General features: G+C 56.8%; 1 protein-coding gene across 2 annotated transcripts in view; it reads left to right on the forward strand.

Moving 5' to 3' along the window:
* Positions 1-201: 201 nt before the first annotated feature.
* PDE2A (phosphodiesterase 2A) overlaps positions 202-26,875 on the forward strand; it is a 63,761-nt gene continuing 37,087 nt past the window's right edge. The window contains exons 1-2 of one of the 2 annotated variants that reach the window (XM_077113689.1): positions 269-399; positions 11,565-11,626. In XM_077113689.1, coding sequence (XP_076969804.1) covers positions 381-399; positions 11,565-11,626 — 81 coding nt within the window. In that variant the 5' untranslated portion in view covers positions 269-380. Of the gene's footprint in view, positions 400-11,564; positions 11,627-26,875 lie in introns of both variants that reach the window. The other variant, XM_077113688.1, reaches the window with a different exon arrangement.

The following is a 26,875-nucleotide window of genomic DNA, read 5'->3' on the forward strand; positions in this document are numbered from 1 at the left end:
AACGGGAGGAAGAGCGGTCGGCCTGCTGTGGGGTGGCGGGGTGGGGGGTCTGGGTAAGGGTCCGAAAATCCGACAGGCTGAAGTGCTGTCCAGGGTTGCGGGAAGGTAGGCGGGGCTGGGGCGGTCTGGGGGCGGGGGAGTGGGCGGGGTCTGGGCGGGCCGGGGGCGGGGTCTGGGCGGGCCCTCGCGCGGACCCGGCTAAGCTGTTGCGGACTCGCTGACCGAGCAGAGCTGCCGGGCCGGCTGGCGGGCGGGCGGGCAGATGCGAGCATGGTCCTGGTGCTGCATCACATCCTCATTGCTGTTGTCCAATTCCTCAGGCGGGGCCAGCAGGTCTTCCTCAAGCCGGACGAGCCGCCGCCGCCGCCGCCGCCGCAGCCATGCGCCGACAGCCTGCAGGTAGGGGGGCCCCCCGCGCTGGGCACCAGGAGAGCGGGGCTCGCGGCGAGCGCCGCGCCAGGTCCTCGGTGGAGCGTGCGGCCGCCGGCTGCATGATCCACCCTGCCCGCAGCCCGGGACGCCCAAGTCCCTGACCTCCTCAAGGAGGGGACTCCTCCCCGACTTCTGAACCCCACGCCAGGAGCCCTTGAACCCCCAGCGCACAGTTCAGACCCTGAACCCCTTTCAAATTGGGGACTTCATCCCAGGCATTCATCTCCCAATCCACAGTGGGACCCCAGTCCACAGGGAACTCTGTTCAAACCTGGACCCCCCAGATGAATGCAGAACCCCTTCCTAAGCCCCCGAACTCCCACTATCCAGGTCAGATTCTAGATACACCTGAAACACTTGCGCTCCCAGCTCTCAGCTGGGACCCTCCCTAAGGCCTCTGAACCCCCGCTCACTCTCAACTGCATCCCCCACCTGGATCCCCACTCAAACATCTGGATCTTCAGTCCTCACCTGGGACCCTACTCCAAGGTCCAAACCTGTCTTCCCATCACTATTTTTCTCCTTTTCTTCAGAACTTCTTTCCCCAGTTCTCTCTGATTCCCTCTTTTCCTCCCTCCCTCCTGCATATGAGGTCTCCTAGTCTTTTCCTGCTGGTCTCACTCCCTCCTCTTGTCTCTCCCTCGGTGTGGCAGTCCCACTGTATCCTCTGGTTTTCTTCTCTGGTTTCTCCCTGATTCCTCTGAACATACTCTTTCCTCTGTTCCTCTCTTTCTCTTTCAAGCTCCATCTCTTGTCCTCTGTGCCCACTTCCCTCTGTCTCTCTCCCCAGTTTCTCCAGGAACCTATCTCTGTTCTAGAGTCTCTCCCTGTGTTCTCTCCCTTCTCCTATGTCTGCCCCTGCTCGTGGGTGAGGAGAGGCACCCTCAGAGTGCTGGGCAGGTGTCCCCAGGACTTCCACCCTCCTCAAGCCCTCAGGCATGGCCGGGTGTGGGTTCAGATGGAGGGCACTCAACATAGGATGTGCTGCCCTTGGACAGTCCCCAGGGTGCCAAGGCAAGTGGGGATTGCCTGGTGGGGCACTGGGGTTCATGACTAATAACCCCCCTCATCCCCGCTGTTATGGCTTGACTGGGGGCAGCTTGGGGCTTGGAGTGGGGAAGGGGGAAGAGGAGACTTCCGCCTGGTTGGTGTCAGACACCTGTGGTGGGAGGTGTCCAGGGCTGGATGAGTCTGGGGCGCAGGTGTTTGTAGGAGCACTTCTGGGTGTGTCGTGGATGGGCTGGGTTGCAGGTGTTGGGTGTGCCCTGTGGGTGACCCTGTGTGTTACGTGGGGTATGATTGTGTGAGGGTTATTTGGGGGGATTCTGGAGGGCCATTATGAGTATATGACGTGAATGTGGAGACTGTGAGGATACGATGTTGCATGCTGTAGGTGCCAGCATCGCAGAGGTGGAGTGGTAGCTATAGGTGTGATTGTTGTGCATGTAGGAAACTTGAGGTTTGTGTAGCCAGGAAAAGCCACTGTGGTGATCTGGTGGGTTACATTGGATGTCCTGGCAGAGGGAAGAGAGGAGAATGGGGAAGGGGGGAGTTGTGTGTGCCTGAGTGTGTTTGCAGCCTATGTGACAGGGACAGGGCACTGCAGTATGTCCTGGGTTAGTTTGGGGAAGTGTATTAAGACTTGTGTGCTGTGTTTGAGTGTTATATATCTGTATGGTGGGTGTGTGTGGAACTCTGGGCAGGAAAATGTGCAACCACGGCCAGGGAGAGCCAAGGCAAGGAGCTGGTGGGTAAAGTGGGGGGCGGGGGGGGGGGAAGGGTGCAATCAGGAGGGGGAAATAAGCAATGTGCAGGCAGGGATGTCTATCATGAGGGGCTGTTTGTGCCTACAAACATGTGACATTTTGATGTGACACCAGGTGTGCACATTTGTCTATGCCGGATGTATCTGCATGTGTCTCCACATCTGGTATTGTGTATGTTGAATTTAACTGGTGTGTGTATCTCTGGTTAGGGAGGTGAGCGTGAGCTGTGTGAGGTGCGTGGTGGGAGGTTGAGTGTGAGTGCGCTCGAAGTGTGGGTGTGTGAGCTGTGACTTTTTGGTGTGAGGTGTGGATTATGTGATCTTTTCTCTGAGCTGTGGATGTGTGTGTGGTGAGAAGTGTGTGAGGGGTGTCCAGTGAGCTGTGTGTGTGTGGAGGTGAGGCATGAGGTGCAGTTGAGGCTGTGGAACGTGGGGTGAGGAAAAAGTCTGTAACATTTGGGGAGTGCAAAATACCACAGGTACCCCATAAATGTTTGTGGAGTGGCGTGTGTGTGTGTGTGTGTGTGTGTGTGTGTGTAGATGGCTGGCTGCCATCCTGTCCTTGCTCCCCTCCCCGTTAGGCCCCCAGAGACGCCCGATGGCGTTCTGGCATGCACCGCCCAGGTTAGTCCTACCCTTTGCCCTCCATCCTCCTTGTTCTGACCAAGGCCTTTGTCTTGGGTTTCCGGCTGAGCAAGCGCTGGACAGGCGGGCAACAGGCAGTGCTGCAGCCCAGGAACCTTTGTTCTTTTCCTCTTAGACTGTCTGGTATTTGGGGCCAGGGTTTGGCTGGAAGGGTGGAGAGGATGCACGTGTCAGCGAGGTCACCGTGTTTACTAGCACGGCACCTCACGTTGTGGAGGGGAGGGGTCTGGGCGCAGGCGGAGGCCTGGGTGGTATGCCCGCGGTGCCTCCACCGCACAAGAGCAGCTCAGGCCAGGCTTAGAGTTGGGCAAGTTTGCCCGCCAGGAGATTTTGGTTCTGTGGGTGGCCAGTGTCCTTCCTGATTCACATTGCCTTAGGGATGCTGAGCAGCCGAGCGACCACTTCTCCATGCTCTCCTGTCCTTTTCCCTTCTCTGTGGGAGTGCAGGCCCCAGGGAGGGTCCCTGGGCTTGACAACACAAGAAGACCCTAGTTTAGCTCTACTCTCGAAGATCCCACCTCTCATTTTTGGGAGAAATAGTCCATGACCTCCCAGAGACCCTTATCTGAAAGGTGGTGGGGTGGGTGAATGATCATAGCACCTTTGGGGACCCTCTAGTCTGACGAGGGAAGAAGCAAGTGTAACCTTCCAGGAAAAGCTATAGAAAACCTTACTTGTCAGCCTCCCAGAAGGTATTTGTGAGCACAGGGTAAAACAAGTCCAGGCATCCTTAAGGCCAGAAGGGCCAGAGACAATCAGAATTAGTTGGGGGGAAGGGGCTAGAAGCTGATACCCCAGCATCACATTCTAGAAGATTCTCCGAAGTCAGTGGGATTGAGCTGGGCCTTGAAGGAGGTGTTAGGGTGGTCAGAGAAATGTGACATGGGGTTGAAGAAGATTCTAGCCCAACTGGAAAAAGGGATCTGGACAGCAGTCTGGCTTTGGGTGGCCAGGCCTGGGCCTCCAGCCTTCTCAGGCCTTCACATCACCTTTTCCCACCCCACTGTCTTTGGCTTGAATCTGCCATTGTAATCATCATCATCATTGTCTGTTGAGCAGCTATTTCCAAATTCCAAGTTCCTTTCACAACTGTTGTCTCATTTAACAGATTAACTCATTCAGTAGTCTAAAAGCATTTATCTAGCACTTGCTATGTACCAAACGGCACAGTTTTAGTGCTGGAGTTATAATGGTAACCACACAGGCCTCAAGCTCCCCTAGGTAGGGTCTGGGGAACCCTGTCTTCCCGGCCCAGCCACACTGTCAGTACGCTAGCCCTGGGCATGTTCTCTGGTTTCTTGAACCTGGTGAGCATCAGGTTTTATGAGGCTCTGTGGATGCACACCATTGGCGTCTGGCTCTCACCAGAATGCAAGCTCTGCAGAGTCCGGGCCCGGGTCTCCTCTATCCCCATCCCACGTGTCCTGCACCGGGCTTGGCATAGTCTACGTGCTAACATCTATCATCAGGTAGTTATAACCACCCAGTAGGGTTGACAGCCCAGATGCCATCATCTTGGGAAACTGAGGCTCATGGTGGGGAGGGAACATAAGGCAGCACCCTCATCACACCCTCTGTTTACTAGTGTTAGCAGAGACTTCGAGAGATTGGGTAATGGTCCAAGAATCATAGCATGATGGCAGGTCTGGTATCGGAATACAGCTCTCTTGGCTGCCTGGACAGGCTCTGGCCCCAGAACCATGCTGTTCCTTGGCTGGCCTTCTCGCTGCCTGCGGTGGGTAAATGATTATTAATGACCCCACCCCCCCACCCCCGCAAGGAGACAGGAAATGTTTCCCAGCCACAGCTGGGGACCTGCTCCCTGCCAGCCCCAGCCATCCATACCTTCTGGCCATGGTGTCCATTCCACCTAGGCCTTCTTTGCCCCTCCTGCCCATCCATCTCCTACTTCTTTGACCTCCCAGGGCTGAAGGATCAAGAGGAACAAAGCCTTTTCTCCCTTGTCTCTGTCCCTCACCACTTTTTCCAACCTGTCTCATCTCTACCTACTTTTCTGCCTCAAACTAGCTAGAAATAGTCCCTCCTCCAGGAAGCTCTCCCTGAATGCACTGCCAGCCTCTCCAATGACCCCTAACCCTGGGCCCTGGGCACTAAGTCTTCCTCCTTGCAGACTTTGATGATTTGCTCTGATGGTCCTAAGACTGGGCTGGGGATTCCTGAGACCTGTTTCCAATTCCTACCTTAGAACTGACATGTAGAGGATACTCCCAGATGCCTCCCCCAGGAAACCCCCAGCCCAGATCAAGAACTCTGACCTCCTCTGAGCACTCCCAGCCCTTGTTTGTCTGAACCGCACCCTATGTACTGCCAGGCCTTCATGTGTAGAATTCAGGTTTTTCCCATAATGAGCACCCACGATGGACCCAGTAGTGAGAACAAGTATGCATGAGCAAGAGGCAGACTTCATGTTCATGCGCACTCCCCCAAATCTGAGCAACAAAGTGTCTGCCGTTGCAGACAGCACAGACCTAGGTGCCAGGGATCAGGATGGGTTGGGGGTAGGGTGAGGGTGGGTGCACAGGTAAAGAGAAATTCTGACTGAGTATGAGGTGAGGGTCATGATGGAGATAAACTCAGGGGCCATGGTTGGACAGAGCTGGGACCCCGAGTTCATCCCAGGGTGGGAGGAAGGGGGTGTGTGTTGGGGAGCATCCAGGAGGAAACATATCTAAGCTGAGAGCTAAGGGATGAGCCAGGAAAGGTTCTGAACAGAGAGACAGAGAATGGCAAGCGAGAAGCCTTGTTGGTGGCAGGCGGAAGGAAGTAAAGCCTGCTGTCCGCGCTGTGTAACTGACCCTGGACTGCTGGGGTGGTTGAGTCAGGTGGGATTGATGTGTTTGTGTGTGTGTGTGTGTGTGTGTATATGTGTGTGAGTGAAACATTAAGAGACAAGGTGAGCAGGGACCAAATTGTGCAGGACTTATAACCCACGTTAAGGAATTCAGATTTTTTTCCAGAGGGAACCGGGAACTAGGGGAACAGTTGAAAGCAGGAGTCTCTACCAGGCCTGTGTGTGCAGGAGCTCTCTTGGCCATGGGCTGGGGAGTGCATCGAGGGGGTGAGGTGGGAGGCTGGGGCCCCAGCGAGGAGGCTGGCTCAGCGGAGTCCAGGCAGAGGTGATGAGGCTGGACAAGGAAACGGTGGGGGGCTGGAGGAGGGAGAAGGGGCAGGACTGGGTGGGTCAGCTGTGGAGTGGATGGGAGGCAGGAAGACCGTCCCTGGGGTGTCTGCACGGGCTGTTGTGCACTGAGAAGCGCACGAGGGAAGACGGGGTTCGAGGGCAGGTGCCTAGGCCTGGATCAGGGCCCTCCAAGGAGCAAAAGGGCTCAGGAAGGCCTCCTCGGAAGTCATAAGTGTTGAGGTTAAACGGAGACCAGGAGACCTGGCTCTCACCTGGGGCCGCTGCACCCTCATCTGTCTCGTAGGAATTCGGGAACTGCCCCGGGCAAAGAGTGTTCAGGATTCGAAAATTAAAGTGATCTGTGAAATTTAATGTTTAATAAAATTCAGATAAAAATGTAGAGTACATTTCAAAACAAGTAAAAATGTAAATTTATGACATTATGAATGCGAAGCATCCGTGATGGTTCTGATATAAATCGTAGGCCTCAGCTGCTTCCCTTGACTTTGGCTTCAGCTCCTTTGAAGCTGCTGCCTTGATGTGGCTGGACCCCTGGGGGCTCCAGGGCCTTCCTGCTGTGTGCAGCTACCCCCATGGGAGCCATCGGGGCCCCTGCTCTGCGCGGCCTGTCCCATGGCCCGTGGCCTCAGGTGGCAGTCATTTAGCCTCTCCTGTTCCCCAACCTTGAGGGGATTGGCCCTGTGCACACCCCCCACCCCGGCTCATGCATGGCTTTATTTGGGGGTTCAAAGGAAGATGGGAAGGGCTGAGGGTTGAGGTGGGGATAAGGGAGAAGCAAGAAGAGTGGAGAAAGGCCTCAGAGGGGAGAGGCAGGGAGAGCAAGGGGAAGTGAGCAAAGCTGAAAGAGCAGCACCACCCCAACATAAATACTGGTATTTCAGATTTTGAAAGTTGTGCTGTTTCCAGGAACCTGGGAATGTTGAGGTCCAATCTTGCAGTCTTGGGGTTGGGCATTTCTTGGCTCCCCATTCCCTGTTAATCTTGCACAAGGCTGTTTTCTTGGCTGTAAAAGGAGAGGTTTGGGTTGACATCTCCAACTTCTAACTCTGGGGATGTATGATTCTGAGAATCCGGAATTGTCAGTTTGTGGGTCTCTCAGCTTCCAGCCAGTGCCGTGGTTGTGTGGTTCCGACATTCTGTGACTTTAAGACGCTGAGACTCCAGGAGTCGAAGATGCGGACACTCTGTAAATCCAGGATTCTAGGATTTGATGATTTGATGATTCAATGATTCTAAATGGAGCTGCTGGGAAGAGCTGCAACCACCTGCCTTGTTAATGTCAATGCTCAGTTATTGAAAAACATAGCAAGAAGCAAAGGAGACAGAGAGCTCAGTGTGGCAGGCGTCCCTCTCCCCCCCTAGCAAGGGAGGGGAAGGAGGGGTTGGCCTTAAAACGGAGACCCTTTCAACCTGGGGCATACCTGGGGCTGTCTCTCCTACCATGACAGAATCGGTGTGGTGAGATTTGCCTCTTAGAAAACCTTCCTGAGCTTGCAGGGTGAGGGGGTCATTTCCTTCATCCCCCTGCCTCCGTTCCTCAACCGTTTCAGACTAAAGTGAAGAGAGAAGTCCGTCTCATACCCTTTTCTCCCAGCCCCCAAAGTTGCTGGGCAGAAACAGCGACAGTGGAGGAAGGAGAGACCTGCCCACCCCCTGTTCCCCCGCAGCCTCGGCCTGCAGGGGAAAACAGGACATGAGCGCTTCCTGCACACAGACGTGGAAGCTCGCAACCCCCTGCCTGTGAGGGCCCCAAGTACAAAGGGCCTCAAATAAGGGCAGAGGCCAGGGCAGCCAGAGGGGCAGTGGGAGCATCGGCTGGATTTCCCATCAGACCTTCCTGCGTGCAGATTGAGGAGAGAGAGAGAAGGGGGTCAAGGCAGGGGGCCTTGAGCTCTCCAGGGCCTGGAGACCCTAATGACGAACAGGTCTACCTCCGTGGTGCGGACCCACGGTCCAGCCAGGCACAAGCCCAGCCCAATATGCCCAGCCACTTGCTGCCTCTTGAGTTCTGCACCTGTCTCAACACCCAGGCCAGAGTTGGGGAGGGAACATCCAGGCTGTAGGGGGAGGATCTCAGCTTTCTAAAGAACCCATCTCAGCTGTGCCCCTCAGGAAGCCCGGTACAGCTGCAGAAGGCCAAGGGCTTCCCCAGCCTGTTGGGTTCCCAGACTGCGCAGTAGAGGCCCAGGTCACACAGCACAGCGGGGCCTAAAAGCAGATGCCGCCCCCCCACCACCACCTACAGCCTCCCCCTTCTCCCTGGGGTCCAAGAGTGGGACTGGAGGCAGGACTCAGGTTACTGGGCCAGACTGCCCATCTGTCAGCCCTCCCTCTTTCTCCTTCCAAGGCCTAAAGCAGGTGGGATGGTGACAGCTGCTCCCTTGTCACCCACAGGTCCATTGTCCACCACATCCTGGCTTGGCCCTGACAATGGAGTCCCCATCCCAGCTGCTCAGCCCACAGTGTGCCTCCCTGGGGTTCTCCTCTCTCTTCACTCTGCCACCCTTTTCTTGACGGTCCATCCCTCACTCTCACCCCTACTGCCCCTTGGGAGCTGCCTCCACCCCTATAAGTCTCTATCTCGAGTGCGTTGTGTGTGAGTCTCTCTCAAAATCCTGGAAGGGCCCTAGAAGGTGATCAAATCCAAACTTTTCGTTCTACAGTTGAGGAAGCTAGTTCAGAAAGGGGAAGGGTTCTATTCAAACTTGCGCAGTAGGTTGTGGCCAAGGTCAGTGCGGTGCTCCTTCTCCCACCAGGCTCAAGGACGCACATTGCCCTTGGCATTAGACGGCTGGGGTGTGAGGACAGACTGTCATGGCCGCCTAGAGCTGGGCATGCAGGCACCTCGGGAGGTGCGGTGGGCTTCTCTCCTCATCCCTTCCCCGCAGCCCCGAGATGCTGCCCACCCTTCCTCATCTTTGCTCTGCCCAGCCTCCTCTCTTCCCCTTCATTACCCCTGCCGCCTGGCGGATCCTTACCTCAGGTATACCCTCCCCTTGGGACACAGACCAGAGCTCAGGACTCCGGGGCTGGGATATGTGCCCACGCATGCACAGACCTGCAGAGACACACACAAGTGCACGCATGAGCACATACAAAGGCCAGTGAACACCTTTACTCATGCTGTTATGAGGCTACCCTGTAACTTAGTGCCTTGGCCTGACCTCCATCCTCTTCCTGTGAGGCACCCCCATGCCTCCTCCAGGAAGCCCCCAGGACCTCTCTGCAGACCATCTCTATCACACCAGCCCCTTTGTGATGACTGAGCTTAATGCAACTCCTCCTCATTGACCCCAAGGGCAGGGCTGAATCTGTCCTCTTCGTCTGGGGGCCCCTCCTTCAGTGTTACCCTTCTGTCTCCAGAAGGAGCTCAGTTTCCTCTGGCTGGGTGGGTAGGGGAGCCCTGAGGTCCCCAGAGGACAGTGGGACAATGGGGAGGCAGTGATAGATGAGACATTACGTCTTCCCTCAAGCAGGCTCCACCCTATGCTGACCTCCTCGACTGGCTGGCATCTAGGACAGAGCCCTGGGCTGTTGGGCCTCTTAGGACTTAGGGTCCTGGTCTGGATCCCCTTAGCCCCCCGACTTCTCAGTGTGTGACTCCTTACTCTCCAGCAGCATTTCTCTCACTGGAGGTGGCGGAGTCCAGGGTGCTGGCAGCATGTTGATGGGGGTGGTGCAGGTTCCCAGGGTCCTGGGGAGGGCGAACTGGACTTCTTTGGCCGGGAGGGTAGGTAACAGGGTGGTAAGCAGGGTGGGATTGTGGAGGAGCTGTGAATGCCTAGGGGAGCCTCCCCTCCTCCTATCCATCTCCCCCGTGCTCGAAGTGGGTGGAGGGGGAACCAGGAGGGCTGGGGGGGGGGGGAGCAACAGCCTCCCCAGGATGCAGTGACGAGGGCAGTGGAGGGAGCTGGAGAATCAATTGAAGCTAGCACTGCCCCCCTCTCCGGAGAAGGGGAGGGGGCAATCCCAGGGCAGCTCAGTGGACACACAGGGCAGTGGGTGGAAAGGAAGACGCGGGCTTTGTGGACAAAAGGGATGGGCCCTGGGATCAGGTGCTTATCTCAGCCCTCGTCATTTCCTGTGCCGGACATGGCCGGGTTAGCAGGGTCATTGCACAGGGGGAAGGAGCAGGCGGGAGCCAACGCACACTAGGCTTGACAGTGGAGTCAGGCATGTGGGCGGCCTCGTAGCCCCCTGGGCTGAAGTCAGGGCTCTGTAGAGACCCAGCCATGTGCCACAGCCACCCTGGGAGATGGTCGCCCCTGGGCCACCGCCCTGCACGCACACCCAGTGGCCCTGGATAGCACTCGCTGGGCGACACACGGGCCCAGCTGCAGGTGTAGCTGAGTGGGGGAACCCCACAGGGCACAGAGACCCAGAGAACGACCAGCTGCGCTACCACAGCCACACCGCAGGCATCCACATGCCAGGTGCCCATCCTGTCACCTCTGTGGTCACCAAGGAGAGCCACAGATTCCAGCAGTCACGGGCAGGCGCCCAGCGCCTGGGTGGGAGGAGGGGGGCACCAGGCAGGGAACCCCGAGCCCCCCCACCCCACCGCAATCCCATGCCAGACTGTGCCCTGCCCCCAGCTCTCCAAGCGCCGCCCGAGGCTGTTTACTTCCTAAGGGTGATGGGTGTCTCATCCCCCTCCCCCGCCCCGTCCCCACCACACGCTTCCGAAGCTGCCAAATCAAATCAGCCCCTGCACCCGCGCCAGGCTGGCATGGCGGCCAGCAGCTGACGGGCACGGAGCCAGGCTCAGAATATCCCGCAGCCTGCCCGATGCCTGGGTGCGCTTGTCAAGTGGGGGCGGGGAGGGGGCAGTCACTGGCAGCCAGGCCCTGGGCTGGGCCTCCCCCGGAGGCTGGGGCCTCTGACAGGTCTGGGTGGTGGGCTCCTGGACAGCGAGCGAGCGAGTGGGACCCGGGCGTGTCTGACAGGCTGCAGCAGCAGCATCTCTGGTTCTAGTGTGCGGGATGCTGTTGGGGAGCTGATGGGATGCCGGCTGGAGGGGTGGGGGGTCGCTCCAATTCCGAGTCCAGACTACCGGGTGCCAGGTAGGGGGAGGGAGGCTCCCTGGAACCACATTCATTTGGGATCCACAGCCTTGGAGCCCCCCTGGTTGTCTGGGAGCAGAGGGGACCACCGTGGCGGCTCAGGGACTGTGAGGTGGCATTACAGTTCCATTTGATAGGTAGGGAAACTGAGACTCAGAGAGGGGGTGTGAACTTCCCTGGAGAGAAGCAGAAGTGGAGGGGGCCTCAGAAGGGATAAAGATGTGTTCACTTGCACTCCTTGGGCACCCCCCACCCCGGGCTGGAGGGAAGAGTGAGCTTCTGCTTTCAGGGTCGAGGGGCAGACAGTACGCCAGCAGCAGAGGGCCTGCATGAGGCAGGGTGCAAGAAGGGAGGCTGGCAAGGCTCCCCCGGAGGAGAAAGGCGCCCGTGGGAGTCAGGAGGTTTTGGGGCTTGCTTTAGAGTAAGGGGAGGGCAGGCTTGGGGAGAAGGGGCATGGCCCCACAGGTCTCAGCCCCTTGCCTTCTTGTCTCTGCAGCTGGCCAGGACCTCCTTGCACAGGAGCCTGCACCACCCAGGAATAGAGACGACCGGCTGGAGGTGAGAGCTCAGCGGAGGGAGTTGTGGGTGGGCTGGGGGGGGTGGGGGGCACAGGCCGGAGGTCATTTGGAGCATCACCCTGGCCCCTGAGGACTGGGAGGCTGGAGCTGTGTCCCAGCCCCACCCCCTCCAGCCTAGGTTCACCCCACACCAAGATCCTCACCCCCACCTAATTCCTGGCTGGGGGTTCCCTTCCACCGAGGATACTCCCTTTTCAACTCACCCGGGAGTCATTTCAGACTCCTTCCTTTTCTCTTCACTCGCATCCACTCTCACCCAACCACTCCCAGCGATTCTCTGCCTTAAGTATTCCTTGGATTCCTCTCTGCCTGCCCGAGTCCAGTCCTAATCATCTCTTCCCCGGACCACTCACTGAAGGCCTGCTTTCTGTTTCTCCCTCCTCCATGTGGCCTGCCAGAAGGATTTTCTAACACACAAACCTAAGCTTGGCATGCTCTTGTTCAAAAATCTTCTGTGCTCCCCATTCCCCTGCACCCTTTGCAGCCCCAACCAGGCCTCAGTCCCCTTTCATCCAGCCATTCCTGCCTCCCCCAAACTACTCCCACTGGCATCCTCCTGCCTCAGCTTCCCAAATCCTTCTGGGCTCAGCTCTAGCCTCCCCTCCTCCAGGAAGCCCTCCCACCGACCACCAGACCAGATCCGCTCGCTCTCCCTCCTCTGAGCTCTCCTGCCTGGCAGTCAGGGGCTGGCCATTCTGCTGTCTGTTGCCCACTGCGCTGTGCCACTAACTCCCCATTTTCTCCATCAGATCACTCTGTATGTACATCTGGTTTGTCCTTCCCTCTGAGCTGTGAGCTCCTTGAGGACGGGAGCTGTGTCTTTCTCATTCTTGAATCTCCCACTGCCCTCCAAAGGGTGCTCAGTGCAGGGGCTCAGTTGGTGAACCTCCTCTGACATGAGGGCTGCCATCCCCAGCCCCGATCATGCTTTTGGGGTGTCTCCGAGGGATCTTCAGGACTCAGAAGGGCCTTGAGGAGGCAGAAATATGCCGGACTGGAGGCGATGGAGATTGACAGGGAGGACAGGGTGGCGTAGACGTGTAAAAGTGGAACAGGCAAGAATAACGTGAGCCGCTCCCATGCCCAGCCCTGGGGAGAGGATGGGAAGATGCCATTTGTGTCAGTCCCTGCTCAGCGCCAGAAGCTTCCGACATGTTCCCTTGTTTAATCCTCACAGTGCTCCTGTGACGTAGGGGCTGCTGAGGCAGAGTGGGGTCACACAGAGCCTGAATCAGGGACAGAGCTGAGAGTGGACCTCTGATGTGTCTAGTCCCCAAACCTCACTCTTTCCTGGCCCTTCGGTAGGAAGGGAAATAAGAAGCCCTTAGCAAAGAAGGGGGCTCAGCATGGGTTCATCGCTGAAACATGGGGCAGAGTCCTGAGACTTCCAGTAGGGCTGAGCCCGGCTGCTGGGAGCTGGGGCTGAGAGAGAGGAGGGGAGGGCCTGGAGAGTCATTATTAATTTATTGATTGCGTGGCTTTCCCCATGAGGCTGGGGCTCCCCCCAGAGCTGGGGACAGATGGTGTTCCTGGGAGCCAGCAGTGTCTCAGCAGCCACTGCCACCCACCAGGAAAGACTGGATTTGTCATCTTCCCAGGAAGCCACAAGGGGTGGGGGTTTTGGAGAAGCTGAAATCCTTCTGGGTGGTGGGGGTGGGCCCCAAGGGAAGGAACCAAGTCCCTGGACTCCTAGTTTGTGCTTATGGGCCTGGCTTCCTCCCCCTAGGTCCTTGGCCTTGCTCTCTGCTGGTGTAAGCCCTGCTTCTCTTTCCCGGCCCCTTCCAGCTCCTTCCCAAGACCTCCCCGTTTCAGCTGCATTTGCTCCCTTCACCCGTGTTCTTCCTCTTCCCTTCCTTTGTCTGGGCTCTGTGCCTCCTCCCTCATGTCAAGAACCTTAGGCCACGAGCCCCTCAGCTGTCAGCTCTGCCCTGTCCCCCAACCCCACCCTCGCCCTAAGGATGATAGGTGCCTGCCTTGCCTCCTCGAGGGGCCTGCTCTATTTCTGGGTTCAGTCCACAGCCCTTTCCCAAGTGCCCAGCTCTATGCTCAGTCCTGTTGTGTGGACACAAGGGTTGCTGCCTTTGGAGGCCCCCCAACATTGAAAGGACAGGACTGGGAGGAATGGGGATCATAGGGTGGAACTCATGTTATGGTGATGGCTGAAGGAGGAGTGGGATTGGGAGGCCTGACAGGGAGCCCTTCAGTCAGGGTGGAGGCTGGGAAGACAGGATGGCCTCACAGAGTGGACAGAGCATGGGGTCAGGTGGACGAGGGTTCAAGTCTCGGCATCACCACTTCCTAGGTGTGTGACCTTGGGCCAGTCACTTAACCAGCCTGAGCATCAGTTTCCTCAGCTGACAAACAGGGGATAAAAACTTCCGTCATTACTGGACATAATCACAGCAGAACTATTGTGAGAGGTTAAAAAGACAGCATCGTGAGGTTCCTGGTCCAGGCCTGGTCTATGGTGAATCCTCTTTGCTTCCCTCGAGAGTGAGATCCTTGGAGCCAGCACTAGGCTGTGTCCCCATAAAGCAGGGCACACCGCAGGGCCAGGCTTGGGCTGATGGCGGTTTTGTGGGCATGGCCCATTCTCCTGGTGCTGGCTGGGTGGCAGCCAGGGGAGTATGGCTGCCAGCACCCATCCCTGCCCAACAGGCATCTACTTGGCACGCTCTCTTGGGACGGCTCCCTGACCCCTGTGCCAGTCTGCCAGCTTGGGGGAGGGGCTTTTGCAGCTCAGCCTGGAATCTTCCTGCAGCCCCAGGGCTCTGCTTCTTTCCTCACCCTCTCTGAAAGTCGAGTCCAAGGTGACTTAAGCCAGTGAGCTGAGCACTTCAGGGCCTCTTTGGGTTGGCTCTCGGGATCCCGATACAGGTTTTGGGAGCCCCAGCTGGGGCAGAGGGTTGGGGTATGGACAAGGCATAGACAGGGGCAAAGCTTCCTCTGTTGCTGCCCACAGGATAAGTGTGTTTATCCTCTGTACTGGGCCATCTCAGGTCTAGTGCTTCAGCCACGCTGAAGTAGTGCTCATTCTCCTCAGGCCACATAAGCCCTTTCTGGTTTCCTTGCCTTGGAAGGCAAGGCGCCTTTCCCTTTTTTCCTACCTTCAGGGTCTTGAGTAAATGCCACCTCCTCTGTGAAGTCTTCTCAGACTGCTCACTCCATCTCAGATCAGGACAGTTTCTCCCTTTTCTCAGTACTCACAGCCTCCCAGCTTCTTTGAGCTTAGTTGAGTAACTCGCCACCCATGTGGTCTTGGCTGAACCTGGGGGCAAGGCCCACGAATGAATCACCTTTCTCTTTTTTGAGCCCATGTGAGGCCTGGCATAGTCCTAGTATAGAGTAGGTGCTTAATAAGTGATTACCAACTGATTGAATGCTGAGAATGGGTGTGAGTAAGGGTTGCAGTAGTTCCCAGAAAGGGCAGTTGCTGGACTGGTGCAGTCTTGGAAACTTCCTGGAGGTGGTGGCCTTAAAATTTTGAATGATGGAGAGGGTCAAAGCTACTGACTGATGAGGCTAGAGATCAGCTGGGTGGTCAGAGAGGTCATGTGGTCTGCTTCTGAGGGGACCGTCTGAGAGTAACAGGGACCAACCAGCACAGGACTGGGAACAAGCAGATAGAGGAACCCAGAATGAGGACTCAGCCCCAGGGAAGGCTGCAAAGAGGCTGGATCAGTGTTGGGAATCCAGCTTCCCAAACCCCTCTGCCCCTAGGTGCTGGGCTGGGGAAGGCTTGGTTACAGAGTGTGGGGTGAGGCTGAGACCACCAGTGGTGAATAAGCAGCCCCAGTATGATGGGCCAGTGACAGGCAGGGGCAGGAGCCAAGGTGGCCGTCTCAGGTAGGATTGCCACTGCATATTGAGAGAGGCTTTGCAGGTGCAAGGAGCAGCTTGTACAGGGCATGCAGCAGAGTGCCTGGGGGACTCCTTGGGAGAAGGCCCACGTGTCAGTGGAGCCCAGCTTACCATGTGGGGAGCGTTGAGTGTGAGGCTGGAAGGGCCGCTGTGGGCAGCATTTTTTAGGCCCGCAAGTAAAGTTCTTGATAATGCCCCTAACTGGCAGATGTGCCCGCCTCCCCCCTGAGCTCTGCACATCAGGAGTGAGCAACCTCGGCCATGCACTGTGGCCCTGGGGAGCCGCTGCCAACAAGTCAGCCATGACATCTGGCATCCATGGGTCCCTGAAGCCCTGCCATCTGTCCGTGCCCACCTGTTAGGCTGCGCAGGTCCCAGTTTCGCGGAGACTTAGGGCCATGGAGGCATTCTCTGCTGCCATTCCAGCCTGTCTTTCTGTCTGTCTGCCCCTCCGTGTGTCCACAGCCCTGACAGACAAGGACAAGGCAGAGACGGACAGGCCCGCAGAGAGGCCTAGTCTAAGGGGGGAGGTTTCAAGCATTGAGTACTTAAACCCAGAAGACACAAGCTGAGGCTGAGCCATTAAGATGGAAGAATCAATCTCTTAACCAATTCTGAATACAGGAGGCCCAGAGACAGCCAGGGACTGGCTCAGAGGCACACAGCAGGGTGAAGGCCCTGCAGCTGTAGCCACTGAGGGCCCAGGGATGAGGTTCCTCCGGCTGGCCCCTCCCCCACCGGCCCTTCCTGGCCCTTGGCTGTAAACACAGAGAGAACAAGTTCCGTTGCCCGGGAAATATTTATCTCAGGCCGTGTGGGGAGCGTGTGCGCTGGCCTCCGCTTGTCCTTCCTGCAGCTGGCCCGGGGCAGAAGGCGAGGGGCTTGGCAGCTGGAGGGGACTCTCTCTGGGGCAGCAGCAGAGCCAGTAGGGATGTGCCTTGAGGCCCCTCCCTGGAGCCTGAATCTGGGTGCTGCTGAGATGGAGAGGAGGGAATTGATTGGAGAGAAACCTGTTTTCCTCCAAATTCACAAAATAATCTCTCCCTCCCTCATGTTCCTGTCTCCTCCACATTCCAGCCTCCAAGTCTTTGTTCCTGCATTGCGCCCCCAGCTGGGATGCCTTTCCTTCCTCTTTGCTAAGTGAAATTCTCCCTATTTCCCTGCTGTCAGCCTGCTGTGTCTGGGAAGTCTTTCCTAGCTCTCTAACCACCTCACCCTCTGTCCCCCACTCCTGTATTTCCCCATCTTCAGGCTCCTAGCAGCTTCAGACTAAGGCCCCTAGATGAGTGCTATGGGTGAGCTTGTCCTAAGCTGTTCAGATGGCGTAGGCAGCTCTGTTCGTCCTGGGAAGCACAGATCGGGGCGTGCTGGGATGGGGTGGGGCCCGGAGGTCACCTCCTCTGCCCATCCCAGTGGAGCCAGCCCAAGCCCAGGCATGTGGGGGGGGGAGGGTCCTGGTTGATGGAATGGGGTTGGGGAGCAGGAGGTCCCCAGGGTTCCTGCTGGCAGGTTCTTGGGCTCTGGGCTGTGTGTCCCAGGCTGGGCTGGGCCTGACTGGGGCCCTGACAACAGGAAATCCTTGAGGGAACAAGCAATGGCTGAGGTCTCTGAGCACAACAACAGGAAACAGTCTTGACATGGGGCAGTAGATCTGGTGACTGTGTCCCCGGGAGGGGATTGCTGTGGGACCCAGGTGATGCCAAGGGTGACACTGATTGTATGTGTTCTACCGAGTGTGACACTGAGCTTATGATTTGTGATATCAAGTGTATGACCTTGATCACCGGACACTGTGAAGGGAGCGGGTGAGCCACTGAGTGTGTGGCCCTGGGATACTGCGTGATATTGCATGTGAAGACTGTCTGCCACCAAGTGTGTGACACTGAGAGTACACTGAGGGTGTGACACCATGACAGTCAAATGTGTAAACAAGAGCAAATGACACTGTGCAATAACAGGGTGGTACTGAGTTCGTAGCTCAAGTATCTGACACTGAATTGTGAGGCTGAGTGTGCAACCAGGGGTGTGCTATGGAGTGACATCAAGGACATGAAAATGAGTATGTGATGCTGTTTGTAATGGTTGTGACCATGTGAAATGTGAGCACATGATGTTATGTGTGGCACTGTCATGGGGAGATCTCCGTGGGCTTCAGCAGGGAAGCCACGTGGTTAATTTATGGTTTTGGAAGCTTACTGTGGCAGCAGGGTATATGAAGGTGTGGGGCTTAGGGGGACCGGAGAGGAGGTGGACAGACAAGTTGGAGCCCACTGCAGCCACCCCAGGTAGAAGATGTGTGATGCCTGGGCCAAGAGGGCAGCAGAGGAGTCGGAGAGAAAGGGCCAGACTTCGGAGCTATGTGGGAGGTTGAAATAATAGGATGAACGTGATATGGAGGGTGAGCGAGAGAAAAACTGAGGCTGGCTCCCAGGTTTCTGACTTGAAAAGCCAAGTGATAAATGGTGGTAAAGATCATGGAGGAGAAGGTCAGGGTTCATGGGGAGACTGGGGGGCAAGGAGGCAGAAATGAAGAGACCTCTTTTGGACATGTTAAGTCAAAGATCCAGGTGGAGATGCCCAGGAGGCAGCTGAGGGCAGCCTGGGGATATATTTAGGGGTTGCCAGACACAGATGGTTACTAAAGCTGTGGCTCTGGCCGGGGGGGGGATCTAGGAAGAGAGCATGGCCAGGAAGAAGTGAGAACTGAGCCCTGAGCCCCACCCCTGCTCCATTGTCTAGAGGTCAGGCAGGTGAGGAAGAGGGCACGGGCACAGAGGACGAGGTCAGGAAAGTGTAAGGAAAGGGTGGTGCATGGCCACTGTGGTCAGGCGACGTAGGAACAGCTGTATGCCCTGGACTGGGCCACATGCAGGAGTCAGGCAGAGACACACACATGTGGGACCATTTCCATGACGGGATGGGACCAGAAACCACGGTGGCCTGGCAGCTGGGCAAGTGGGAGGGGAAGGCATGAAGAGAAGTTTGTAGTTTTTATTGAAGAAAATTATGGAGATGTTTGACCATGGAGGGATGCAGAGAAGAGGACAGTAGTTGCTAGAAAGAGAAGTGACATCAGAGGGTGATTTTTTTTTATTATGTAATATTTTAATCACACACAGTAGTAGAGAGAATAATACAATAAACTGCCATATATGCATCACTAGCACCATAGTGCACCAATCCAACAGTTCTCAAGCCGTGGCCACATGGCCTTCATTATCCCCCTTTTTCATTTATCTTTGCTGAAGTTTTCTTTTCTTTCTTTTTTTTTCTCATGGGTAGACTCCTGGAATAGAACCTACCAGGTCTCTGGCATGGCAGGCAAGAATTCTGCCACTGAGCCACCGTTGCACCGCCCTATGTATGCATTTTTTGGGGAGGTGCATGGTCTGGGAATCGAACCCGGGTCTCCTGCATGAAAGGTGGGCATTTCACCACTGCACCACCCGTGCCCCCCCTGCTGAAGTATTTAAAAACAAATCCCAGACATGATGTCCTTTCACCAAATGTGGATTCTTTTTAATGCTGGGAGGTGATGACGCTGGAATGTGATGCTGGAATGTGAGAGTGAACACAGGGCCAGCGTGGCCCTCTGCACATGATGCTGTGAGAGGGTGACACTTGGACACCGGGAATCTGGTGTGTGAGATTGAGGATGTGGGACACTCTGGGCGAGGATGACTGTGATCGTTTCGTGTGTGACCCTGTGCGTGTGAGGTACCTGGGGAGGTGTGACAGTATGAAGTGGTCACTGAGGATGTGGGACACGTTGTGTGAGCCTGTGGTTGTGTTGTCCTGGGGGAGTGAGCGTGACGCAGAGCAGGCTGGGGCCGGGGAGAGCGTGGGCATGAGGATGTGCTGTGGGTGATGGGGGCTCTAGGCCACGTGGGATCAGCCCTACTCAACCCCTCACCCCGCATTGGAGGGAGAAGGTGTTGTAGGGTGGATGCGTGGAAACACCCAAAGGGAACAGAAATGGTGGGACTCATGAGCTGGCATGAGACTCCTCCTCTCCCTGAACAACCCAGAAAGGCTTCCTGGACGCAGAATGGGGGCATGTCAGTGGGATGCTGTGCGGACCAATTCAGAGCAAGGACTATGGTGTCAGTTAACCTGAGTTGGAATGAGGCTCTGACATCTAGTTAGTCATTCTATTTTATCTCTTGAGACTTGATTTCCTCAGTTATAAAGTAGGGCTTTGGGGAGGACTGTGCATGAAATGAACCCACCACTCAGAATTTGGAGGGGCACCTAATCCCTGTGCCTCAGGCACCTGACATGACAGGAGTGCTGGTAGATGTGGGGTGGCTCAATGACAGGCATCGTGCTCGCTCATTCCCTCAGCCCTACGTTTGCCCTCTCTCCACCCCTTTCTGTCCCCAACTCAGTGTGGCCCCCTGCTTGCTGGTTGTCCCCACCCGCTGTCAGCCTCCAGCCCAGGCTCCTGCAGCCTCATTCAATTAGGCCGATGCAATTTGCTCAAGAAAAAACCTCCCATAATTTGGTTAATCACACCAGCAGGGGATCTGGCCCAGGCTGAGAGGCTGGGATGGGTAAGAGGTCCGTACTGACAGCTAAAGACACAGGTTTCACAGTTCCTGCCCCCTGGGGACCCCCAACCACTCCCTTGGGCTCCATTCAAGAGTCACCAGAGACTGGACCTTGTGGGTTCCCACACCCAGCTGCAGAGGGCTGGACAGCCTCGGCTCACTTGTGTCTCTAGGAGGGTCCCTGTTCCTCTCTGGTTCTCAGTCTCCCTGTCTGACGTAGGAGCTGGGTTGGGGTCTCTGAGCCTCTGGCCAGCCTAGCTGCTCTCTGTACCCCTTCCCAGCTTCTACGTCCTCTTCTCTTAGATAGGCAGATACAGGTCTGGGGAGGAGGGCCGGCCAAGAAGCAAAGCCCAGGGGAGTTAGGAGGGGATGGTATCCTTAGAAACGAGCCTCATCTGAAATGAGCCTGCAGCAGTTCCAGTGCGCAGGGACCCTCTTTGGTTCCAGGCTGTGCACCTAGAGGTGAAGGCAGGAGGGGAGAGAGCAGCTCTTTCTTGGTCACCTGCAGGGCCACTAGCACCAAGAATTCAGGCAGTGCCGTGCACGGGGCCTCAGGCTAAGCAGTCCGGGCCACGGAAGCCCAGCCCACCCTCCCTCACTGAGCCTTGACCCCACACCCCACCCCCCAGACCTGTATCTGCCTGCAGCACCTTTTTTTTTTTAAATTTTTATTAATAAAACCAATCAACATGCAACCCGAGCATTCTTAACGTACGAGCATTCCATACTTGGTGTCTTTTAACTTGCACAAAGGTGGCCCAGCCCCCTGCTGGGAGCAGCATCGGGCAGGACTTGTATGGATCCTTTTTAATCTTAGCAGCTCTGGGATGAAGATACCATTTTACAGAAAAGGAAACTGAGTCCCAGAAAGGTTTGAAGACTTGTCCAGTGCCGCATAGGTTCTGTACGGCAGTGCGGGGATATGAGCTCAAGTCTGGTGAGGCGATGGGGTACCTGGGGGGGAGGAGACTCGGCGCCCGCGCATGCGCAGACACCAGCACTCAGCCACACGTGCACTTCCTCATTTGGAGACAAGACCGGGCGTGGCTGCACTCACGATCCCACAGACAGCCACACGCTTACGATGTGTGGGGCATCGATGACCCAAGTCACGTGTACAGGGACACAGGCCAAGGTGGTCACCTGCGCGTGCGAATGGTCGTGCACACGCATGGGCACGGGCGGTGTTAACACTCCTGGACACACTCACTCACATGTTCTCCCGCAGAACTGCAAACCCACAGACTTTCTCCTGTGCTCCCAAGGAGCCTATTCTGGCCTGGTCACATGGTGGCCCATAGGGACATGCCGACAAGGACGGCTAAGGGGCAGACCACGCACAGGCATAGGTCACCAGCAAAGGGTGGTCCCTGCGAAGTGAGATAAAAGGTCGATTTTGATTAGTGGATCCAGAATTTTGCGATCAGAAAAATTATACAAAATCTGTCTTAATTTTCATTTCAAGAGACAAAACCAATTTTGAATTGCATGTAGGGTCTAGTGTGTACGTGGTGGGGAGGCCGTCATCTTGTCAGGACTTTCCGTCTCTAAAGGACCCACACAGATTCACAGGCAGAAAAATCCCTTGAGAGTCCACAGGCTCATATATTTACCCAGCCCTGCCCATGTATGTGTGCGGGTGCGCGCGCGCGTACGTGTGTGTGTGTGTGTGTGTGTGTGTGTATGTGTGTGTGTGTGTGTGTTGGTTCCCGGATCCCTGGGATGTGAGGAGGGGAGCAGGAGCAGTTCCAGAGACTCCGGATGTTTGTCCTCTGGCTTCCTGGGCCCTCCAAAGGCAAATAACTTTGGATGCCAGGCCCTCTGCCTGGGCTGTGGGGGCTGGGGGCGGGGGTGAGGAGTCTGTCCCTGCTCCTGGAGCCCAGCTGGCTGGGGCCCTGTGTGAGGGTGCAGAGGGATGAGCTTCCTGGGGGCCCGGAGGCCCATGGTCTTCCTGCTCTGGGGCTCGGTTCTCCCATCTGAGAAATGGAGACAGGGAGGAGGTGAGACTGCATGGGCTTTCCCCCAGAGACTGAAACCGTTCTAGGGTCCAGAAGAGGAAAACAAAGCTGGGGAGCGGACATGGAGGGAGATAGGAATGTCCATAGTTCAGGGCAGGACGCAGGGTCCCAGAGCCAGCAGTGTCTCTCCCTCCCCAACTCCTTCCTCTCCTGGAGAAGGGCTCTTACCCTCAGTGCCCACATCTGCCCTGGGCCCTGCTGCCCAGCCTCTCGCTAGGTCTGAGGAGAGGAGCAGGGGAGGGAGAAGGTGGGGCTGAGCGTCCGGTGGACACGTGGAGGACAGGACCAGGGGAGAAGAATGGAGCTGCTAGAGCAGGCCTGGGGGCTTCCTGGAGGGCTGGGCCAGGGCTGGGGCTGGAAGCTCAGGAGAGTAGAGAGGGCATCGCCGTGCAGGAAAGGGTGGGAAGGGATGGCGGGGTAGGGGTGGGGGAGGGATGAGACTGGAGAGCTGGGAAGAGGCCCGGGTGTGCAGGGCTGGGATTGTGTGAACTGGTAGAACAGCAGCCTCTTTGTGAGCGTGAGCGCTGCACCAGGCTCTGTCCCGAGCACTTCACAAACTGATCCCAATAAGCTGGTTACCTCAGAGCCCATCGAGGGGTGCTAGGGAGCCATGGAAGTTGCATGCAAGGGGGGGATATAGTCAAACTTATGTTCTAATAAAGTCCATGGGGACGGGGCAGCTCAGAGAGGCCCGTGCTCTGGGGAATATAGTGTGGATGGGAACCCAGAGACAGGGGAATGCCTGAGATGAACCCTGCCTGGTTGATTCCTCATCTCAGCCCCCAATCAAGGACGGCTGTTTTTAGAAACAATAAAAATACTCACACATTCCTGCAGGGGTGGGGGGAAATAAGGGGAGCCAGGAGCCAAAGCAGAGGGAGAGGGTGGCCCCCACCCGGTCCCCCACCTCTGGCTTTGTCTTTAGGGTCTTCCCCTCGTGGACTGAGAGGTTTTATGAACCCCGGCAGCTTCCCCAGGCCTGGCCTGCAGGGTCCCTTCCTGTCTCTCAAACCTGTCTCTCTGCCTCCAAATCAGTCCTTGTCTCTGCCCTGTCTCTTTCTCCATAACCCATCCCCCCCCCTGCTGGGCCCCCACTCCCCTGGGATTTGGGGCCAAGCCTTGAAGATAAAGCCAAATACAGTCATGGGACAAAGCAGTGTGAGACTGTGGGAGAGAGGCATGCCAGAGAAGAACCAAACAGACAGACAGCAAGAGAGACAGACACAGAGGACCCAGGGAGGCCGAGAGAGACTGGGAGACAAAGAGAGCTGGAGACAGAGTCAGGGAGAGTCCAAGGGCACCCACAGCCACCCCACGTTGCTCTCCTCCCTTGTCCCTGAGGAGACCGGGCATTGCCAGACTCTGCTTTCCCTGTACCCCAACACCCCCACCCCCACCCTGCTCCGGCCCCTCCTCCCTGCTTCTCCAGGCCTGCATTAACCACCCTAATCTGGCCAGGGCAGTTCCATTCGGCATTTACCTCCCCCTGGGGACACTGTGTCTGGCACTGTGGGGGGAGGCAAGGGGCGCCATCTCTGGCCTGGAGGGAGGAACCCGGTCCCACTGCACATCTGAGAGGGGCTGGCCAAGGCAGGCGATTAGAGGGGCCCCAAACCCAGTGTTCAGGAAGGAAGTGCCCTACTGTGGCCCGAAGTGCTCTGGGCCGGAGAATTGGCCCTTTGAGATCCTGGGCAAGTCTTTCCCTGCTTTCTCTGGTCCTTAGTCTACGCTCCATCAGGTGGGGGATTGGACTCCATGAGGCCTGGACTCCTGTAATTCTGGTCTTGTGGGAATCCTCAGGAGTCCTGGGAGGAGAATAAGTGTCCCAGGAAGGCTTCCTGGAGGGGGTGACTTTACTCACAGAAGAAGGTGACAGTGACAGTGCTCCTCTCAGGAAAATACCCCTTCCCTCCTGACCTGCTGTCCTTAGCCCCATCTTTTGGGAGATAATCCTGAAGCATGAAGGGTCTCCTGGCCTGCACAGATGCCTTGGAAAGGTCACCCAAATCTCTTAGCACAGCCACCCTTGTTCCTTAGGCTTTCTTTAAGACATATGCCAGATGAGAGACTTGGAGAGTTCTCGGCTTTCTGTCCTACCTGGCGACCTCTAGGGCTCAAGGGGTCCACCCATCTGCTCCCCAGTGACATGTACCCTTCACGGGACGATAGCTCTCCACACTCAAAAGTTCAACCACTCATTTTAGACCTCAGCAAACACCTCCTACCACCTGCAAGGGACTGGGGAATGCTGAGGACCTGGAAAAGGACAGGACACGACCTCTGCCTTCCAAGAGCCCCCTGACTGATGGGAAATAGTGGCGACCCATTGACCCCTCACATGCCGTGATGGGGGAAGCACTGGACTGGTGGGAGCCCCCCAGTGGGAGGGGCAGATTTGTCTGGGAGACAAAGCAACAACACAATCTGCCTGGAACAAGGCCCAGAGAAGGGAGTTCACACATTCACTCCTTTATCGATCCACTTGTCCCTTTGGCCGTCATTTCCTAAGGGATATAAACTCTCTTTTCTGTCACTGGCTCCGGCTGGACCCCTCAGCTCCATCCTCCTCTCCTACCCAGGCCACTGTGTCTGCCTCCAAGAAGCTTCTGGACTTGCGTTGTCCAGCTTCCACCCACCATGGAGGCCGTGTGAAGGAATGAGGCTGGGTGGGGGCCGATTTTCAGGGTCATGGAACCCAGAGCTGGACACTAGCCAGGCTCCCCAAGGCTCTTTCCTCAGGCCTCTCTGGCAGGGACCCAATCCCTGCTGGCATCTCCCTGGGGGCAGGGAGCTCATCCCTCCCTCTGGCACAGGCCTCTCTCCTGTGGCATGACTCTGACTCATGGTGTGCTCGCGTCTGCCTCGAGACTCCTCACTGTGCCCAATTCTGGCCCCAGGGAAGTAGAGGCATTGGGTGACCTAGATGACGGGGCGGCAGTGGTGAGGGTGAAGCTGGTGACGGGCTCGGGTAGAAGGCTTTGGTGTGAGGGAAACAGAGGCAATGGAGACAGGAGCCACTCTTGGTCCATTCATACAGAGGAGACAGCCGAAGGCGGGGGTGGAGGAGAGTCCTGAGCCTGCGTGGGCCTCCCTTCATCTGATGTCAGCCTCCCAGGGCCATCTTTCCCTCTTCCCAGACCTGTGCTAGAGAGACTGAGAGGATCCCACTGTCAGGTCCTCGGACCACTGATTATTCAGTGGAAGCTCCCACCTTTCCTCCCCAGTTCCTTCTCCCTTTTCATCCTTCATCCGCACCCAGACCTTACCCTTGAGTGGTTCCAGGGGCCAGGGACAATCAGGAGGGCTTTCTGGAGGAGGCAGAAGCAGGATGGAAGGTGAGGCTGGCTTAGAAAGAGTGAGGGGAACTGGGAAGGCTGGTTTCAGCACTGGAATGGAGGGGCCAGCAATTTGGGGTTGTCGCTCCTTGGGGTGGCGGAGGATGCCGTGGGAGGCGCCGGGACTGGGCTCAGGTGTATTCTACAGTGCACGTGTCTCCAGTGTGGCTCCGAGGCTGGAGACGCGGCCCTGTTGGAGTAACAACTGAAGCCGGAGTCTGCGAAGGGTGGGATGAAGGGACGGGGGCAAAGGGGAAGGCATAGGAGGAAGGGGAAGAAGAGGGAGATGGGGGAAGGAGGGAGGAAAGGCCCCCGGCAGGCTCCTCTTTTTAGGCTGGGCTCTGGAGCTGAACGTGCCCCCTTCCAGACACCCTCGTCCTGTGTAGTGCCATTGGCCCAGCTCCCTCTCTCCTTCCAGCACCTTCCCTGAGGAGTGGTGGAAGAGGCATGGATTTGCTGTGGGAGGGGTGGACTCAGCTCTGGCCCTTGTCAGCTCAGGTTCTCACTCTGATCTTTGGTCTCCTCACCTAGAAAGTGGGATCGTCAAAACAGTCACCCCCAGGGCCTGTAGGAAGGCGAGAGATAGTGGATGTCAGTGGTTCTTAAGGTGTCATTCCTGGGCGAGCAGCAGCAGCAGCATCTGAGAAGGTGAAGGAAATGCAAATTCTGGGGCCCCAGACCCACCGTATCAGAAACTCTGGAGGGGATTCTGGTGCCCACGAATGTTTGAGAACCGCTGGTGGAAGCCCCTATGGCACAGTGGGTGCTTGAGAAAGGTGCATTTCCTTCCCCAGAGGCTGACATCCCACTCAAGTAGGGCTTCCTCTGTGCTGACGCTTGGAGCAGTGCCTGCCTCCTCCTTCAGACCAGGTCTCCCAAGGGTCACTGAGTCTCGCCTCTATTCTCCTAACTCGGGTTTAGCTCGCTTTTATTGAGGGGAGGTCTGGGGGTGCGGGGTCAGAGCACTCACAGCAGCTCTTCTCTGGGTATTTAAAGCACCTGTGTCTGTTGCCAGCAGCAGCTCCTTGGGCAGGTGGGAGGTGGGGGGGGGAGGGGCTCCCTCTTCCTGCTTCCTTGCTGCCTCCTGCCTCTGCTCCTCCTGGCCTCCAGGCAGGGCCTGACATGCTGTGGGGGCATGAGTCGCAGAGTAAGCTTGAGGTGCTGGGGTTCTGGTGCAGTCCAAGGACCCAGGCAATGGGGGCTCCTCCAATCTGTGCTCCCCCTTAGATCCCCTTTGGGAGGTTCTGTCAGTCACCCTGAAGGAGCAGCTGTGCTTGTTAGCTCCACATCCATGCTGGGTGTGAGCTGGGTAAGTTCTCCTTACCAAAGGAGAACTTTGCTCTCGAAGGGCTCCATTCCAGAAGAGAGGAGGATGTGTACATTGCCCACCAGAATCAATATGAGGCAGGACGAAAAAAGATACAGGTGGTGCTTGCCCTGGTACCCCCAACTTCTCCCCCCCACC

The sequence above is a fragment of the Tamandua tetradactyla genome, chromosome 8, assembly GCF_023851605.1.
Source record: "Tamandua tetradactyla isolate mTamTet1 chromosome 8, mTamTet1.pri, whole genome shotgun sequence".
Taxonomy (NCBI): Eukaryota; Metazoa; Chordata; class Mammalia; order Pilosa; family Myrmecophagidae; genus Tamandua; species Tamandua tetradactyla.